General features: G+C 39.3%; 2 protein-coding genes across 2 annotated transcripts; one reads left to right on the top strand and one right to left on the bottom strand.

Annotated features, from left to right (window-relative positions):
* The first annotated feature begins 3,159 nt into the window (after positions 1-3,159).
* LOC146477840 (neuropeptide FF receptor 2-like) lies at positions 3,160-4,536 on the top strand. Its single transcript, XM_085112999.1, has one exon. The coding sequence runs from the start codon at positions 3,160-3,162 to the stop codon at positions 4,534-4,536; it is 1,377 nt and encodes a 458-aa protein (XP_084969125.1).
* A 5,343-nt stretch (positions 4,537-9,879) lies between these two features.
* On the bottom strand, positions 9,880-12,955 carry LOC146477839 (uncharacterized). The gene is made up of 2 exons (XM_085112933.1): positions 12,309-12,955; positions 9,880-11,710 (listed from the first exon to the last, which is right to left on the bottom strand). The coding sequence occupies exons 1-2, from the start codon at positions 12,794-12,796 to the stop codon at positions 11,545-11,547; spliced, it is 654 nt and encodes a 217-aa protein (XP_084969059.1). The 5' UTR covers positions 12,797-12,955; the 3' UTR covers positions 9,880-11,544.
* Between the last annotated feature and the right edge of the window lie 5,096 nt (positions 12,956-18,051).

Below are 18,051 nucleotides of genomic sequence, written 5' to 3'. Positions count from 1 at the left end.
GAACGTTTTTACTTCAAGGTGAAGTATAAGCAAATAAAGTGTTTCTTTCTGTTTCCTGCTATAAACCTCCGAGAACCCTAAATAAAACCTGCAGTAGCTAGAAGTTACGGCACCTCATTAATTCTTAAGTGTCTTAGCCATAGTTAGATCACCAACGAATGGTGGGTTTGGCTAACTGTTTTCACAGATTGAAGTTAATTCAGTAAACAATTTACGTAAAGCGGTAAATTTGCATAAGTTTTAGCTTGCGTGGCCGGTACGCGAATCTGTTCCATTGCTGGCACAGAAGTTGCTCTATCGGCTCCTCTCATTCACTCTTTTTTGAATAGCATTTAACGCAAGAGCGTGTTTTCGAATATCAGTGGGTAAGATGAGTTCGACAGTTTTCTTTTTGGCATAACGTGTGTATTGGCCTTTCTGACCGCGCGCAAAACAATGACCTAGGTTTTGGGACTGTAAAGGCTCGGATGCTCTGTGCTTTGGGGATCGAACAACTCAAGTGATTGATGGCTGTGATTAGTATTATATTCCAAGACTACTGGTCAGGTGTGATCTGTTTGAGTGATTATGAACACTGAGATGCTACATTTAAGTTAAATTGAAATATAGCTAGTTTTGAATGACTGGCTAGAAGGGGTGAGGGTTAAAAGTGGCTTCCCTTAGCCTGGGAACTTCCGGCACCAATCCCGGAAGTAGGAATTTGTCACGCAACGATTGAGCGTGTTTCCTTCGCTTTATACCTTGTTGACGAATCCAAGTTAGGAAAACCCAGGTTCGTCCACGAGGAAAATGTAAGTGGATGTATATATTATTTAAAAGTGAAATCCTTTAATTATAATTCATGATCAAGGAATTCAACAGACCGTTTGATTTCATGTTCCAACGTTGGAAATTGCTTCGGCTTGTCAAAATTGAGACGGATTATTTGCCTTTCAAATAAACTCCAAGAGAGCTGAAACAAATAGCTTGTTGTTCGCCTTTGGTTTGCTGTTCACTTTAAAACTGGGTTTAACGGAAAGGCCTACGAAAATCAATTTTAAAAGCTACTCGTTTCTCGAAAACAACATCGGAAAATTTTCCCATCTAAACAGCACGTCCGCATTTCAAAACAAACATGACACTTTGCATTTGTATTGCCTTAACAAGTTATCTGCCGGTGTGTATTTGGTATCGAACGGTGAAACAGCACTACTATAGCCTTCATCTTTGATTTTTACAACATAAAGGTAACTTATTATGTCAAATTAGCTTAAGGTTAAACGTAATCATCGCAACATTAATAGTTGCGTGCGTTCAGGTGACTTCACGGGATCAGTTGAAATAGTGCAATTTATCCAAATTCAAAATTTTATTACATCTCACTGAATCATTTCCCCATAAAGTCCTTCGGAAATCTAAAAGAACAACTCTTCGGCTCTCAAAATCCAATTTTTTGAGGCATTCTATTCAGTACCACATGCTGAAATAAAAGGTTATTTTTGGCCCATTTTTCATCTTGATAAAAGTAGGTCGGACAAATTTATTCACATTATGAAAGTAAATTGTCGAGAATTGCTGAAATTGCCTGTAACACACATTTTGGTATCATTGTACAAAATTTCATGGATTTTATTTCTCTAAAGTGTTTTAATTCGTTACGCGAAGCTTCCTAAATCGCCCCAAAATACAAGCTCAAGAAGCGGCATTTTCACAGAATTTGATTTTTATCGATTTTCTCGAAAATGAATCGATATTTAGCTAAACAAACTATGCAGTGATTTGTTTCACATTGAGGTCTACCTAACTTGAGAATATGGGCCGAATTGATTTTTGAGCTGTTGCCACCAAATGTTTGACCGGTGGTAACATTTGCTCTTAAGGCTTCTGACACTTTTCATGCTTTTCAAGTTTTGATAAAGATGGCTGACAGTCATCGAAACTGTCAGCATTAATAAGACATTAATATAAGACTGGCTATGTTGTAAGAACTTTTAAATCGGCAAAATGACCTTATCGCTAATTTTATACAAAAAGAGGAACTTCCTCTGTTCCCAAAGGACTCTTAGCTCACTTATGTCCAGAAATGCAGGCAATGGCGAATTTGGCAATTTTAACGAAATCTTGCCACAGTCATAACGGTGACGAATTTGGCAAAATTTCGCCAAATTCCCAAATAAATGCAAATAAGCTGAACACATGGAAGCCTGCCATGTTGGTGGATTTGACGATTTTGGCGAATATAACAAATTTGGCAAAACAGTTTTGTCAAAGTGCCAAGTGCATGCAAATTAGCTAAACACATGGAGGCCAGCCATTGACGAAATCTTGCCACATATTCGTCGAATTCGCTACTTTGTTGGTACCCTTGTCTTGAGCTTATTCGCCTGAATTTTGGCCTTTGACGAAATATCGTCAAATTCGCCATTTTCGTCATTGCCTGCATTTCTGGACATATCTGTGATTGTTAGTGTGTTTCAAAAAAAGTAATTTTAGCAAATATATGCATATAGCTTTCACTTCCCCATCACGCAAATGTTCAATTTATACAGTTGTCACAATGTTGGATCCTTATAATGAAACTTATTTATTACTTTTTATACAAAAAACACATTAAATATTATCCAAGAACTCTCATTCAAAAACCCAAGACTTAAAATTCAACCATTCTTTTTGTTTCAGTTAAAGGAATTTTTGAAAATATATGCAGGCTTTTCACTTCCACGTCATGCAAGAGTTAAATTAATACAGTTGAGGAACGGAAGAAAATACAATTGTCCGGCAACATTTCATTCCTTGTCATGAAACTTACTTAACACTTTCAATTCAAGAAAAAAAAACATTAAATAATATCAAAGAACTCTCGTTTCAATATATTTAACACTTAAAATCCGACCATCCTCAAACTTACGAACTTCCTCCACAGCTTATGAGAAGGCTTAGACTCAACCTCTGACAGCAATATGTTAAACGAAGAATTAATTAAACGATTAAGCCAAACATTGACAATATCGATTTCTCACCTTGAGGAAAACCGCCACGGCCACTTTTGTAGCCCATATACTCCGATACTCAGCACAAAATAAAGTCACTTGTGTGTCGACCAACTGGTAACACATAACTGAGCAGCATTATTCAAGAGAAGAATCCAACAGATCTCTCGTCTTCTAAGAGCACACAATCATGTCTGAAAACTCGAGCTCGACATTGCCGTTCAACAACTCATCTACAACGAGTGGATCTCCTAACAGTACCGACGAAAGTTGCATTTTTGCAGACTCCATGACAGAAACGGTACTTATGGTCCTCGGCTATTTTACCATTCTCCTTGTATCTCTGGTCGGAAATGCCCTTATAATCTTTGTCATCTGCAAAAACAAGCAACTGCAAAGGTCGATTAATTATTATGTTCTCAACATGGCCATGTCCGATCTCTTCACTCCCTTGACAATCATGCCGATCAATGTTGTACGTATTATTTCAGGTTCCACTGCCTTTATGGTCGATACCCCTTTGGTGCTTGGGAACATCTTATGCAAGCTTTGTTACTTTCTCCCTGATGTTTCTTTGATGGTCTCCATCCAAAGCCTTCTGCTGATATCAGTAGACAGGTTCATAGCTGTTGTGTTCCCGTTGCAGATAAAACTAATCTCGTCCAAAGTGCGTTTTATCTGCATTTCTTGTACCTGGATTGTGGCTATTGCTGTTCATGCACCTTACTTTTACACTTTCAAATTGATACCCAATGGAAATTCATATTATTGCTTGCAGCGCTGGGGTGCTAACCATGTGGAAATTCACAAGAGATATCTCACGGCAGTATTCATTACTTTCTACTTGGTACCAATGTGTGTCTTCGCCGTCTTGTACTGCACAATAGCTTGGACTTTAAAATGGAGGCACAAACAAAGGAAAAGTATGTCCATAAGCGGTCGATCCAGTACATATCAAAAGAAGACATACATTATCCGTTTATCAGTAGCCATACTAACAGCCTATGCTGTATGTATAGGTCCAATGTTTGTCTTAATCTTTATTAGAATTTTCGTGTGGCATTGGCAGAATCCACCTATCTGCGCATTTCAAACCGTGATTCCGTTTGTTTCTCTCTTCATGGTGTATTCGTGGAGTGCCATAAACCCATGCATCTGTTTTTCTTTTAGTAAGAACTACCGAAACGGTCTTAAAGAAATAATTACTGCCCGAGCTGGTACCAGTAGTCTTCGAATGACGACAGGAATTACCAGTCTTAGGAAACGTGCTACAAGTACTAGCTCAGGGTCTGAGCGTATCTGTCTGAGGGTCATTGAACAAGACCAAGGAGATGAAAAAGAAGACGAACAAAAGGAAGGGGAACAGCAAGTATCAGACAGAAGGAAAGGAGAAAATGATCAAGAATACAAATGTGGACGGGAAGACGATGGCGAGGAAGAAGAACTGGAGAAGCGCCCCACACTAGCAGCAGAAGAAGGAGGAGGCGTAGGAAGAGGGGGTGGAGGAGGACATGATAACAAAGAAAGATTATGTCAATTACGGACACCTCTTATCCTGAAAAACTGACTTTGCTGACTCTGTTTTTAGGAGGATTTGTAAATGACATTAGGGGCAACTTATAGTAACTGGCTGCAAATGGAAGAGACGAAAGATTTCAATTCCGTTAAGATCAATTTCAAAGACTTTTAAGTGACCTGCCTAATGTCTTCAAACGTACGTCTACTAACAGTCTGCCAGTTGAGAGATTCGCCCTGCTGATATATAACTGTTAAGATGCCATGTTACGTTGTAAAGAGGGACTCATCAGCATTTTGTGTATCATATATTTCATATCCACCCTAAACGTGACTGTTCATCTTCAATACTAAGTTGTCGTGTTTTTTTTTTTTTGTTACCACGAAACTTGTTGGAAGCCTAAAACGGCGCATTCATTATGTTATATTCATTACCTTAATTGTATTCGCTGAAGTTTATACTGTCCCCAGTGTATGCAAATAAGACAAAAACTGTGTGAAATCGTACTAAATGATGGCCTTTCTGTAAAATCGCTACAGTTAGCAAACGCTGCGGGAAAGAGACCTGTTATATTGTGAATACAGTTAGCAAATGTACCTTAGTTAATGAAGCTTTATTCATTTTATTCTTTGTAGTGTAAAGAAGGCTGAAAAAAGATTAGGTTGTCGACATGAAAGGAATTGTGTGAGACCGTACAGAGTGTGACTCATAAAAAACCGGCTGAAGAAGTTTCTGCAATATCGTCTAGACCATTCACAGGGATGCGTTGCGGTTCTGTTTAGTTTCAACAGTTTCACTCGCAATCTTTGTGAAATCTCATTTGTATGGGTCTAAAGTCTGTAGCAATTACTATTAGCAGGAGAAGGGTTTATTGTGTATGAATAGGAGGGTAGTTGTTTGTGAAAATTAAAATAATTGTTAGTAAAAATGTTGTTGTCTATAGTGGGTAAGTTAAGGGAATGACCTCTATAACGCAGCAATCTCCAGCTCCATTTTGTGATTATGACATGTATAAACATAAATCAAAAATTAATATTTGGCACAGCTTTACCAATGCGTTGCAGTGCACTGGAAGAACGAATATCTTATTTACAATCAGAACCGAATGTGCTCCTTTACAATCTTTTCAAGAAGAAGGAACAAATATTGAAAACGAGGCATTCATGTCCGGTCAAACTTCGTTGTAAATGTTTTTAAGCCATTGCTCCTACTATTCATTTTAAAAACTCAACAATAATAATTGCGGGGAAACGGTACTCCAATGAGGTAGCTATGTCACTTATAATCCTCTTTTAGGAGTGGGAATCCCCACGGTGCTTTATGAGAGGTGACAATTTTTTCCAGAAGATAATACCCCCTCCCCCCCCCCCCCCCCCCCCGGATTACTAAGGGAGAGGTGATAATCCCACGCAGGGGGTGATAATTCTCAAGTTACTAATACAGAGGTGATTTAGACAATAGAGAACTCTCTCCGTGTTTACAAAGTAATAGCCTCATCTAAACACGAAGGGGGTTGGGAGAATTCGTGACAGAAGCAAAGTCGAGGGTTTCCATAACTTTTGAGAATTCTCCAAACTCCCCGAGTGTTTCGATGGGGCTATGTAAACACGGAAAAAAGTCCTATATTGCTTTTATAAAATATTCCTCAAAAATAATTCGACAAATGAGGGTCGCTCCTCGAAGGGGTTGGTCGCTCTTGAAATTTAAGAGCCGTCCTCTGTAAATATCGACTATCGTTTGGACGACAAAAAATGAAATCCCTCAAACTTTCTCAGAAGAATGACCTATATAAGTGATTCACATAAATATAACTTTCAGCTCAGTTCGATTCGTATTGTAGCTGTAGTGCGACCATCTTGGTTTTACTACTCTGAGAGGGCTTTCAGCGGCCATTTTAGGCCACACTTTTGAGAATTTGCCTTACAAAAATAGTGTTACAAATCCGAACAAAATCTCATTACTCTAGAGAAGCTAATGTTTGTTGTTGTGTTGAGATGCTTTTTGGGGAATTTGATCGAAATCTGATTTTTTTACAAAATTTTTAATTTCTTCCCTATTGAACTACTCTTCAAGTGCCAAAAAAATGGCCGAGTTTATAGGAAAATATCGCTAAAAGTACATTAGTTGGCATCCTAAAACAACATCCCGGTTAAAAAGCAATGTCTCGTCTGTAAGAATATGTAATAAAATTTTTGGGCAGTGAAAAAGAGAAAATTATAGAAGAAGAAGTTTTAACTGTACTTTTGTCAACAAACGCCGCCTTCGTAATTAGCATAACAACATGAAAATAACGATTTACTAAGAAAATAACGATAAATTCCACTTACCTCGTGAAATATCGAGAACTGAATATTTGAAAATATATCAAATGATAGTTTTCTGTCGGATACAGCCGCCTTTTCGATGAATTGTCGTGCAAAATCACTGTAATACACCGCAGCCGTTAAACTGAGGTGAATTCTTTAAAGTCCGTCAGGACAACCATCAGCCGAAAAAGTTGCCTTCCGCTCCATAAGCTGCCGTTTGCAAGATGTCAAATATTTCTTTGTTATCCTTAATGACCAAAAACTCTTTTAGCAACCATTTAAATCCTGCTGTGAACTGGAGATTCTCGTCAACAAATCGTTTATGTTCCGTTGACCTTCCGCCGTGATTAAACAATGAGATTGCGTTACAGAAACGCGCGCACATCCAGACGGGTTGGGGTGGGGGTAGGGGGGAAACAAAAATGGAACAGGTGCTAAATAAAAAAGGGCCATTCAAGATTACTGTCAAAGCTATTTTATGCATTTCGGGTACTAAATGGGAAACTGCTGTCCCAGAATAATGTGGAATATGATAAGCCCTTGTGCTGTATTTTTTTGGTTGGGGCGTGAGAGGGGTGGTTGGCAAGTAGGTTGTCTTCAGTTGCATCATAGAGACCTGAAGAAGTAGTGATAATGATGACGATGATGATGACTATCAATGATGATAATGACGGAATAACTCCCTTTTTTCTCCCTCAGTTCCACTCAGTATCGTTGCAACACAATAAACCTTCGTTTTTCAACACATGTGCTCCTACGTTATAACGATCATGCATTCGAAAATGTTGCCCGCGCGATAATTTCCAAAAAGTGAAATTTTTGGTTTATACTTTGATTAAAAAATTATTACAGGACCTTAATGCACACGTGTACGTCCGCAGCTTTAATATCCATTTAATACACTATCACTTAATAAAAAAAAAAAATTAAATGAATGCATTAGTACAAATTGTATACACTGTATGGGCGTCAATGAAATTCGCACTTTCCCACGGTCTCCTAGCACGTGATTAATATATGCCTCAGACTAAATTTCATAAGGACGAAAATTTGATAAGGAAGAATTTATGAGATTCAAATACGTGTTTTTCAAAAGCATTAGTTTAGAGAGTACGATCTAATGGGACAGTTTGCTTCTTACCAAGTTACACCCTTTTCACTCCGCAAATGCTTCTATTTTTAGCGTCTTCGTGTGAAAAGGTGTAATGAAGTGTAATTGCAGGTGATAACTTGTGATCCGAAATTGCATGGAAACCAGGTTGTGAATTTCGTGGGGGAGTTCAAACGTGCAGTGCTTTTAAATGGACGCTCACGTCCCCTCGGCAGTCACTCAGTGGGACACACTGCACATTTTTATCGTTTTAGGTACTGGATCCGCAGGTACCTCCAACATACGACGAGTAGCCACAGGTGGCCATGAACAGGAATTCTCCATGGACCAATTAAAAGTGTAGCCGGCGAACGCAGACGTATTTCCGGCTGTCGCTTCACTCCGCCGAAAAATAACGTCTGCGAAAACGAGCCGAGAAAAAATTTCCGTGACGCAAAAGCTTTTGTTTGATTGTTAGCCAATAAAATTCCCTGATAGAATTTGACACTCGCGTACACGCGCGATGCAGAGTGAGAGACGCGGGAACCCGGCGATTTAGAACTGGCATTTGCTATGAGCTCGGGCGAAACACCCGTAAAAGATTTCTACGTCTGAGGTTTGTTTTCTATGCAAAGTAAAAGTTTCCAGTGAAGAGAAGATAAAAGTGTTTGGAAAAAGTTCTCTGGAAATTCACAAATTAATACTTCGTTCAACTGAAGTCGATCTGACTGCTTACGTTGGAAGCTTTGCCGCTCCAAATGTTATAATCGTCTGCTTCGCTACAAGAAGGCTTTGGACAAAGTAGCAGATTTCGAGAAGGAAATCAAACAAGATTTTAAAAATGATGGCCCGTTCCGTGTAAAACGACTCGCTAACGAGCTAGGACAGACGCCAGAGGCGAAAAAGAGTCTGCTTTGAAGGTGCGAATGTAAATAATCGCTCGCAATTAAATGTCACGTTCGATCCGAGCTTTGGTGCTTCTTCTTTTGAAAGCTCTTATCCGCCTCCTGTTGTCACTTTTGGTGCTGTTAGCCTTATTGCCCCAGTAGCTTTGCTTTCGTCACGTCGTTTTCTCGTTCCAAACGGCTTGCTTGAAAATGCTTGTGGAGGAGTAACATCGGGCTTCATTGACCGAGTGTTGACCTCCACGCCGAAGTGCACACAAAGATTACAATAAACAAACATGATGCAGTTGATGATATATTCGTTTAACCCTTTAAACCCTACGATCAAGATTTGAATTCTCACTTGTTGCCCCTATTCATTTCCTACAGAAGAGGAGGGGAGAGGTTGTTTAAATATCCACCAAATTCATCTTGTGTGAACCATGTTTTACAAAGCATTCATGCTGATCACTCATAGGGCTTAAAGGGTTACAACAGGCTCTACGTGTGGTATAAAATGACAAAATAAATAATTGTAAGTTGAAACCCTTTCATAGAATGGTATGTCACAAGCAGTCAAGATGCAAATCTAGCTACACTGTATTTTAATGGTCTCTTGTAATCAACTAGTCTCCTTCGCAGCCGTTATTTAAGGTCGTCACGCAACGCTCCTCCAAATACGCGTTTTAAACGCGTTTAATACGCATTAAAACTAGCGGGGAGGAGCGTTGCATGACGACCCTAATAACGGCTGCGAAGGAGACTAGTAATCAACATGAGAACCCCTTAAATGCAATGCATAGGTGGTGAAAAATTGACATTGAATGTGATGGCTTTCTCAGAAATGTACATATTTGTCAAGAACCACTCACAAAAGTTCTGATTAACATTTGGCAGGAATACACTTCAGGAAACAAGGTGGATTATTTCAAAACAACTAAAATTTAACAGTGGAAATTTAAAGAACAATAATCCAGTTTTCCTTTAACAAAGGAGATCTAAAAAGTTGTGGGAAAAATATCACTGGAAGAGTGTTAACACAAGAACATTGTTTACAAGTTTGTTTCAGATAAATTATGGGAGTAATATATTACATGATGTAGCAAGATTCTCAGCAAACATACAAAACCTGTTTAATTAAAGGCATGTTTATAGCACAGTTATCGGATTGTTTCTATGGAAATAACACATGTCAGAAGTATCAAAAACTGTGTTCAGCCACATACGCTAAGCCAAAACCAATATTAAGTAACTGTAATCTTAACTACCAGCATGCAAACGTTCTTGTTAGAGTAATCTATTGTGTAGTTCCAGAAAATGTCCATACTCCCCCCACAGAAGGGATTGGAAATTCCGGAGGGGTGGGGGTTCTCAAAGGCCCAAATATGTAAGTAAATGTATGAAGCTTGACTGGAATTTCCAGAGAGGTGAGGGAGGGGGGGGGGGGGGGGTCTAAGGAAAAATCCATCCCATGGGAAAGGTATGGATAATTTTTGGAACTACACATTCTATTGCAGCTGCAAATGAAAAAATGCTTTTAAATGTTGTGTGAAACCACATTTCAAACATTAACCAGGGGTCATACAGAACTTTTAATTTCAGAATATTTTCAGAATAACTTCAAGCATATTGCATTCTTTTCACACTTTTTAAGGGCCGTAAATGCAATAAGTGCCAAAAGCAATTGTTGCAACTAATTAAAAATTGGTTCATGCTTAGCGTGCGTATATCGAGTTATGGATGCACGCGGGAAAGTTTGGAGAGCACGAAAGAGGCGTAAGAGTTGCGGGAGGTGTAGCCGAGAGCAACTCTAGCTTCTTGAGTGCTCTCCAAACTTCCCAAGTGCATCCTTAACTCGATATATGCACAGCTAAAAGCATGAAGCAATTCTTTTATAGCATAGCTAAAATAAAGTAAAGATTTGGAAAACAGGTTTTGTTTCCTGATTAATTACAAAATTATCTGTAAAAAGAAGAAAAGAGAAAGTGATTTCTCATATCGGTTTAATCTAAACGTTTCATTAAACTTTGACAAGCTCTTATGAATATACATTTTTTATGGTGTTGTCTCTCAGTAAAACATTTTTCATAACATAGTGCACGCATGCTTCCCCTATCTGACTTGCACATGTCATCCAATGGACGCATGGCTGTGCGTATGTTGAGAAATGTACCATGATGACGCCAATAGTAATTAGATTAGGATGCACGCACGCTATGTTATAGAACGCGAATAGGTCCGTGATCACTCTGGAAGGATGCAAGGGTGTGGTCCTTGTTTGACTGTGGGGTGCAAAAGTGTAGCATTTCTAGCAATTAGCAACACAGCCTTTGGATCTCTTTCTTCTGAGCTATAGATTTTGTCCCCAAGGAGGGTCTTCAGTGTTGAGTACACAACAGCACATTGTTTGATAGTTTGCGTGTAAATGATGGTTCTGGTTGCCGCTGAGCCACAGTCTTTCAACTCATCGGCTATCCAGGAGAAATACTCTGTAAGGCTAGCATTTTTCCCCATGTATGGTACAACATAGGCTATGTTTTCTTTGTTTGGGTTTTCATGAATAATGTGGGAACCATCCATTAGCAGCACTTTAAATATTGTGCCCCTGGTATCCTTTGTGGCCGTGGCAGTAAATGCAATGAATGGGGTTCTTGGAAGAAGGGACCGGAACTCGTGCAAATGCGAAAACCAAACTCGAAAAGCTGCATGTTTGTTCGTTTTTGACTTTCCCCTAGAATGGAAAATATACTTGTATAAACATGTAAGCTTAAACGAAATATTAGCCAGCTAGAAAATTCAGTTTTTCCAGTGATCTCTCCCTTGTGTCTGTGGTAGCTGTCACTGTAAGGGCAACGAAAGGAACTTCCAAAAGCAGGGACCTGAACTCATTAAGTCTTGAAAACCACACTCTGAAGGCTGCATGTTTATTTGATTTTGATGTACCCCTACAAAAATATGAAAACCACATAAGTTGGACTCCTTTGGGTACTGGATGCAAATGAAGCACATTGTTGAACCATTGCTTGTGTATTTGGTCCAACATTGTTTCTATTATTTTACGCCATCTGTGTCCAGTACACCAAGTAAGAGCCATTATATAGTTGTGTGTTGTAGACATTGGCATAAAAATAATAAACTGCAACAGGGTAGAGGCCAGGAATATATAAAGCATAAATACATTCGCATGACCCTTCCCATAAATCACGGTGAAAATAACAATTTCAACAAATAAACGAATGTACTGCATGCATCACCTTCTGAATTTAAAGGAGATGTCATGTTATCAAAATAATTTGCATGCACTCAACAACAATTTCATTTCATTGTCTGAAATTGACATAATATTAATTCAAAAAAAGTACGAGGAAAAACAACCAAGTAAAGCATGACCTAGATATACTTAAGAAGCGTGATTTCAGGTAAACAACAAAACAAAAGAAAATCTCGATCTGAGACATTCTGAAAGATGCTCATTTCACAATTGTTCATTTCGTTCCATTTGGAGGAGGCAATAAGTCAAGTAAAAGTCCCTGTATAACTTACCAATGGGATATTATATGAGCTTCATCAATAGCCACAACTCGTACGGACTTCTTGTAACTGTCGCTTGAGACCATTTTACGCCACCTTTCATCGCCCAACCATGTTTCTGGCGATCCGTAAACAATAGAATACTGGCCATTTTCCACTGCTTTCCTCTGCGATTCAGTGATTATATCGCTCAGACAAATAGCACTTATTCCAAGCGAGGTTAATCGACTTACTTGGTCTTTCATTAGGCTAACTAATGGCGAAACCACGATTACTATATTTCTCTCACATGCTGGCTCCAGCGAAGCAAACACTTCGGGTAATCCCTGAAATATCATTGACTTTCCAAATCCAGTAGGTAAATTCACGAAAACATCCTTATTATCCAGAACGATGCATCTTATGGCCTCTTCTTGTTGTTGATTGAGCTTCTGTATTCCAAATCTTTCACAAACTTTTCTAAACGCCAACTGCACACAAGACTCAACATCGTCCGCCATTTTTTTTACACGCGTACTCGTGTGCCTCACGCTAGACACGCGTGTTTAGTTCTGGACTTTTCTGAACCAAATTGTGATTGGTTCAAAAAGAATGACGTCATGGAAATCGTTTGTGGGTTCGTTTTCGCAGACGTTATTTTTCGGCGGAGTGAAGCGACAGCCGGAAATACGTCTGCGTTCGCAGGCTATTAAAAGTGCGGCTACTAAACCATTCGTTTTACGCGTGTCACGAAAAGAATGTGCATATTAAAACTGGAAACAATACGTTTTGATTGACACATTATATTTCTATGGTTCTCTTTTGCGACCCAAACGACTTAAAATATTAAACACGAAATAAAATGAAAAGTAGCCACACCTATGAAATTTAATTTAATGTAGTCATTATATAAATCTACTTAATGATCGGCTTCGCGTTTCCGCAGGGCAATTTGATCACAGTGGGAGAAGGAAAAAAAACATGAAACGAATTGTCGACGAAAGTTCCAGAAGTCCATTTTTGCCCCTAGATCTACCACAAAATATTTGAACTCGCTGGAAAAGGTACCCATCTAAATGAGAGACCATGACTTTACATAGGGTACTTCCTAGTACGCCAGAAACCAGAGGCGCTTTCCATTCAGTCAAAATTTCCGAGATTTCCGGTCAGAAATCCAATGGAACGGGAAAAGTTCCGGAAAGAATTTTCGAAAATTTAGGACTACCTTTTGAGCTTACTCTTCTTTCCGGAATTCCCGAAATTACCGAATTTTCTGTGTTTCATTCGCGATGAGTGTCGGATTTAGTCTCCCCGGCCGAGCGCGAACGTCACGTGAGCCGAAAGTGCCGCAAACAAAATGGCTTTGTGGTTTTTTGTCTGAGATTTTCGACGTTTTCTTAAACCACGAATGTCACTTACCTACGACCAGCAACGGTAGGTTTAAACAGTAGCTATGTTTTGTTGCTTTGCCAACTGAATCTCCTCAAACGTTGCTCATCGATATTCTGATTTATTCCCGCCATTTTTGTAAACAAACGTGATACCCGGAAGCAAACTAAAACACTGACTTTAATTTTTTTTTGTTAGAGTTATTTGGAGAAACAGTAAATGGGGCCTCTGTTGCCGCTGTTTGGGGACAAGGAAACTGCCGCCACAAGGATTAAATCGTCTTCGCTGTCGATAACAGAATAGTTAACTCGGCATCATCTTCCTCTAAAGCCGCGAAAACATTCAAAAAGTCCACCATTTTCAAATAGCCCAGTATCCCTCGTGTGCCTCCTCACGTGATTCACAAGTTCAAGGACCCGTTCCATTTGACCAGCAAAAATTCCGAAATCTTGAACCGGTTTTTTTTGTTGAATGGAAGGCGCCCGAAAAAAATTATAACCTACTCATATTTCTCAACTTTCCCCAAAGTCACTAGTCATGTTCCATTATTCCGAGACAGGTGTTTAATTTATAGCCCCAAAAAGGCGAAGAATGGCTAATGCTCTCGCCGCATCTTACAAGCTAAGATCCGTGACATTTTTATTTCCTCCCCACCTCCACCCCAACCCGGATGTGCGCGCGTTTCTATAATGTAATCTCATTGTTTAATCATGGCGAAAGGTCAACAGAACATAAAAATTTTCTTGGCGAGAATCATTAAACAACATCATGTATGAAATCTAAACAGAAGAGCAACGATCAACTGATGCTGTAAATTAAGGTTTTACTTGACAGCCCCCCCCCCCCCCCCCCTCCCTTCCCACGCCCTAACCAAAGAAATAGAGCACTATGGCTTATCATACTCCACATTATTCTGGGACAGCAGTTTCCCATTTAGTACCAGAAATGCATAAAATAGCTTTGACAGTAATCTTGAATGGCCCTTTTTTTATTTAGCACCTGTTCCATTTTTGTTTCCTCCCCACCCCCACCCCAGCCCGTCTGGATGTGCGCGCGTTTCTGTAACGCAATCTCATTGTTTAATCACGGCGGAAGATCAACGGAACATAAACGATTTGTTGACGAGAATCTCCAGTTCAAAGCAGGATTTAAATGGTTGCTGAAAGAGTTTTTGGTCATTAAGAATAACAAAGAAATATTTGACATCTTGCACACGGCAGCTTATGGGGCGGAGGGCAATTTTTTCGGCCGATGGTTGTCCTGACGGACTTTGAAGAATTCAACTCAGTTTAAACGGCTGCGGTGTATTACAGTGATTTCGCACAACAAATCATCGAAAATGCGGCTGTATCCGACTGAAACTATAATTTGATATATTTTCAAATATCCAGTTCTCAATATTTCACGAGGTTAGTGGAATTTATCATTATTTTCTTAGTAAATCGTTATTTTCATGTTGTTATCCTACTTACGAAGGCAGTGTTTGTTGACAAAAGTACAGTTAAGGGACTGATCGTTTATTACGTCCTAGGGAAGGGGGGGGGGGGGGGTGGTTTTCTAAAAAATCAAGTGTATGAAAATTTTACCCCCCCCCCCAAAAAAAAAAATTTTTTTTCAAACAAAAGATTTACCCCCCACTGCAATGCCAGTTTGAAAATTTTACCCCCCCCCCTCCCCTCCCACGCCCTAACCAAAGAAATAGAGCGCTACATGGCTTATCATACTCCACATTATTCTGGGACAGCAGTCTCCCATTTAGTACCAGAAATGCATAAAATAGCTTTGACAGTAATCTTGGATGGCCCTTTGTTTATTTAGCACCTGTTCCATTTTTGTTTCCTCCCCACTCCCACCCAAACCCATCTGGATGTGCGCGCGTTTCTGTAACGCAATCTCATTGTTTAATCACGGCGGAAGGTCAACGGAACATAAACGATTTGTTGACGAGAATCTCCAGTTCAAAGCAGGATTTAAATGGTTGCTGAAAGAGTTTTTGGTCATTAAGAATAACAAAGAAATATTTGACATCTTGCACACGGCAGCTTATGGGGCGGAGGGCAATTTTTTCGGCCGATGGTTGTCCTGACGGACTTTGAAGAATAGGCCATTTTACAGTTTTGTGTTTAGTGACCTGGCCTTGGATTGGAAGCGAGGCTGGGGGTGACCTTGTTTTGATACAGTCCTCACTTTTTTCATATGTAAATGCAAACTAATTAGCATAAGAACAACATGATCTACATATGAAAAGCAGTGAGGTTTGTATGAAGACAAGGTCACCCCCAGCCTCGCTTACAATCCAAGGACAAGTCACTAAGCACACAACTGTAAAATGGCCTATTCAACTCAGTTTAAACGGCTGCGGTGTATTACAGTGATTTCGCACAACAAATCATCGAAAATGCGGCTGTATCCGACTGAAACTATACTTTGATATATTTTCAAATATCCAGTTCTCGATATTTCACGAGGTAAGTGGAATTTATCATTATTTTCTTAGTAAATCGTTATTTTCATGTTGTTATGCTAATTATGAAGGCGGTGTTCGTTGACAAAAGTACAGTTAAGGGACTGATCGTTTATTACGTCCTAGGGGAGGGGGGGGGGGGGGGGGGCGGTGGTTTTCTAAAAAATCAAGTGTATGAAAATTTTAACCCCCCCCCCCCCCCAAAAAAAAAAGAAACAAATTTCAAACAAAAGATTTACCCCCCACTGCCATGACAGTTTAAAAATTTTACCCCCCCCCCCCCCCCCCCCTATCGCTAGCTCTGAATCTGAACTGGGAAGAGAAACGATTAGAAGTTAGGCTAAATTCAAATAAGGGAACGTACCTTAGATCATCTCTTCGATGTCTTGATAATAACGATGTCTTGTTATTGCTGAAGTCTATTCTTCAGTCGTCAAAAGTAGGTACACAGAAAGTCAACGCAGCTCGGGGTTTGAGAGCAGTACAGGATCATTTGATGTATGAATTTGGATATATAAATTTTGAACAAGCCTACCATCTCTATTCGTCTTTTAGTCATTTTTTTTTTTTGGCCCATATAAACAAGCCTTCAGAGATAAACTGCTTGATGGAATACACAGTTTGCCTCTCTATGTCATTACTCAACCTATTACGTGCAAGATCTTTGCCGTTCTAAAGAAAAGTAGCGATATGGAGAAGTTTCTAGTCGATTTAACTTCTCCCCCCCCTAGGACGTAATAACGATCGGTCCCTAAAACTTCTTCTTCTATAATTTTCTCTTTTTAACTGCCCAAAACTTTTATTACATATTCTTACAGACGAGACATTGCTCTTTAACCGGGATGCTGTTTTAGGATGCCAACTAATGTACTTTTAGCGATATTTTCCTTTAAACTCGGCCATTTTTTTGGCACTTGAAGAGTAGTTCAATAGGGAAGAAATTAAAAAATTTTGTAAAAAAAATCAGATTTCGATCAAATTCCCAAAAAAGCTTCTCAACACAACAACAAACATTTGCTTGTCTTGAGTAATGAGATTTTGTTCGGATTTGTGATGCTTTCTTTGTACGGCAAATTCTTAAAAGTGTGGCCTAAAATGGCCTCTGAAAGCCCTCTCAGAGCGGTAAAACCAAGATGGTCGCACTATAGCTAAAATACGAATCGAACTGAGCTGAAAGTTATATTTATGTGAATCACTTATATAGACCATTTTTCTGAGAAAGTTTGAGGGATTTCATTTTTTGTCGTCCAAACGACGATAGTCGATATTTACAGATGACGGCTCTTAAGTGACGTGAACCTGCCCGATTTGGCAGTGTGAGGACATGGTTAAATCGCTCATCGAGCCTTGTGAAGTTTTGCTGGTCAGGAATCATAGCACAAGCTTGCGAATCCAGATTTTTGAAGGTTTTTGGTGGCAATAGTAATAGTAATAGTAATAGTAGAATTTTACGCTGAGAACGTCTCAGAGAAAAAGCATTTGATGCAAATTTGACAGCCAAAACACGGCAAACGGCCTTGCAATGTTTCTTTTGCTTTTTTCCCCTCGGGCTTAGGGGTGATGAGATAGGCAAACCCACAACAAAATTTGGAAAATTGTTCTCCATTTCTTAACAGTTGTACTTGAAATTACTTTGCGAGTCTTGCGTAAGCTTTGAAATGTTTTCAATTTGTCCCGGGAAACACAGAAAGTGTGAAAATGTTTAAGAATACTGAGAAATGAGGGCAGGAGGACGATCTGACGTCAACGGAGGACTGAAGAAGAAGAAGTGAAAGAGAAAGAGCTGTAGTAGGAGTTGGATGGGATAACAAGGAATGATCGTTTCAAGGACCTTGATAATGCGTTATGAGTAGTCCTACTGGAACTTCATTTGTAATGTAAAAAAATGGCGTTGCTGCTACTAGGTTTCCTTCATTTAGGAAT

This window comes from Pavona decussata, unplaced genomic scaffold (genome assembly GCF_977016875.1).
Source record: "Pavona decussata unplaced genomic scaffold, jaPavDecu1.1 SCAFFOLD_68, whole genome shotgun sequence".
NCBI lineage: Eukaryota > Metazoa > Cnidaria > Anthozoa > Scleractinia > Agariciidae > Pavona > Pavona decussata.
Note: the sequence above shows the minus strand (reverse complement) of the source record. Positions and strands in the feature narration are given on the sequence as shown.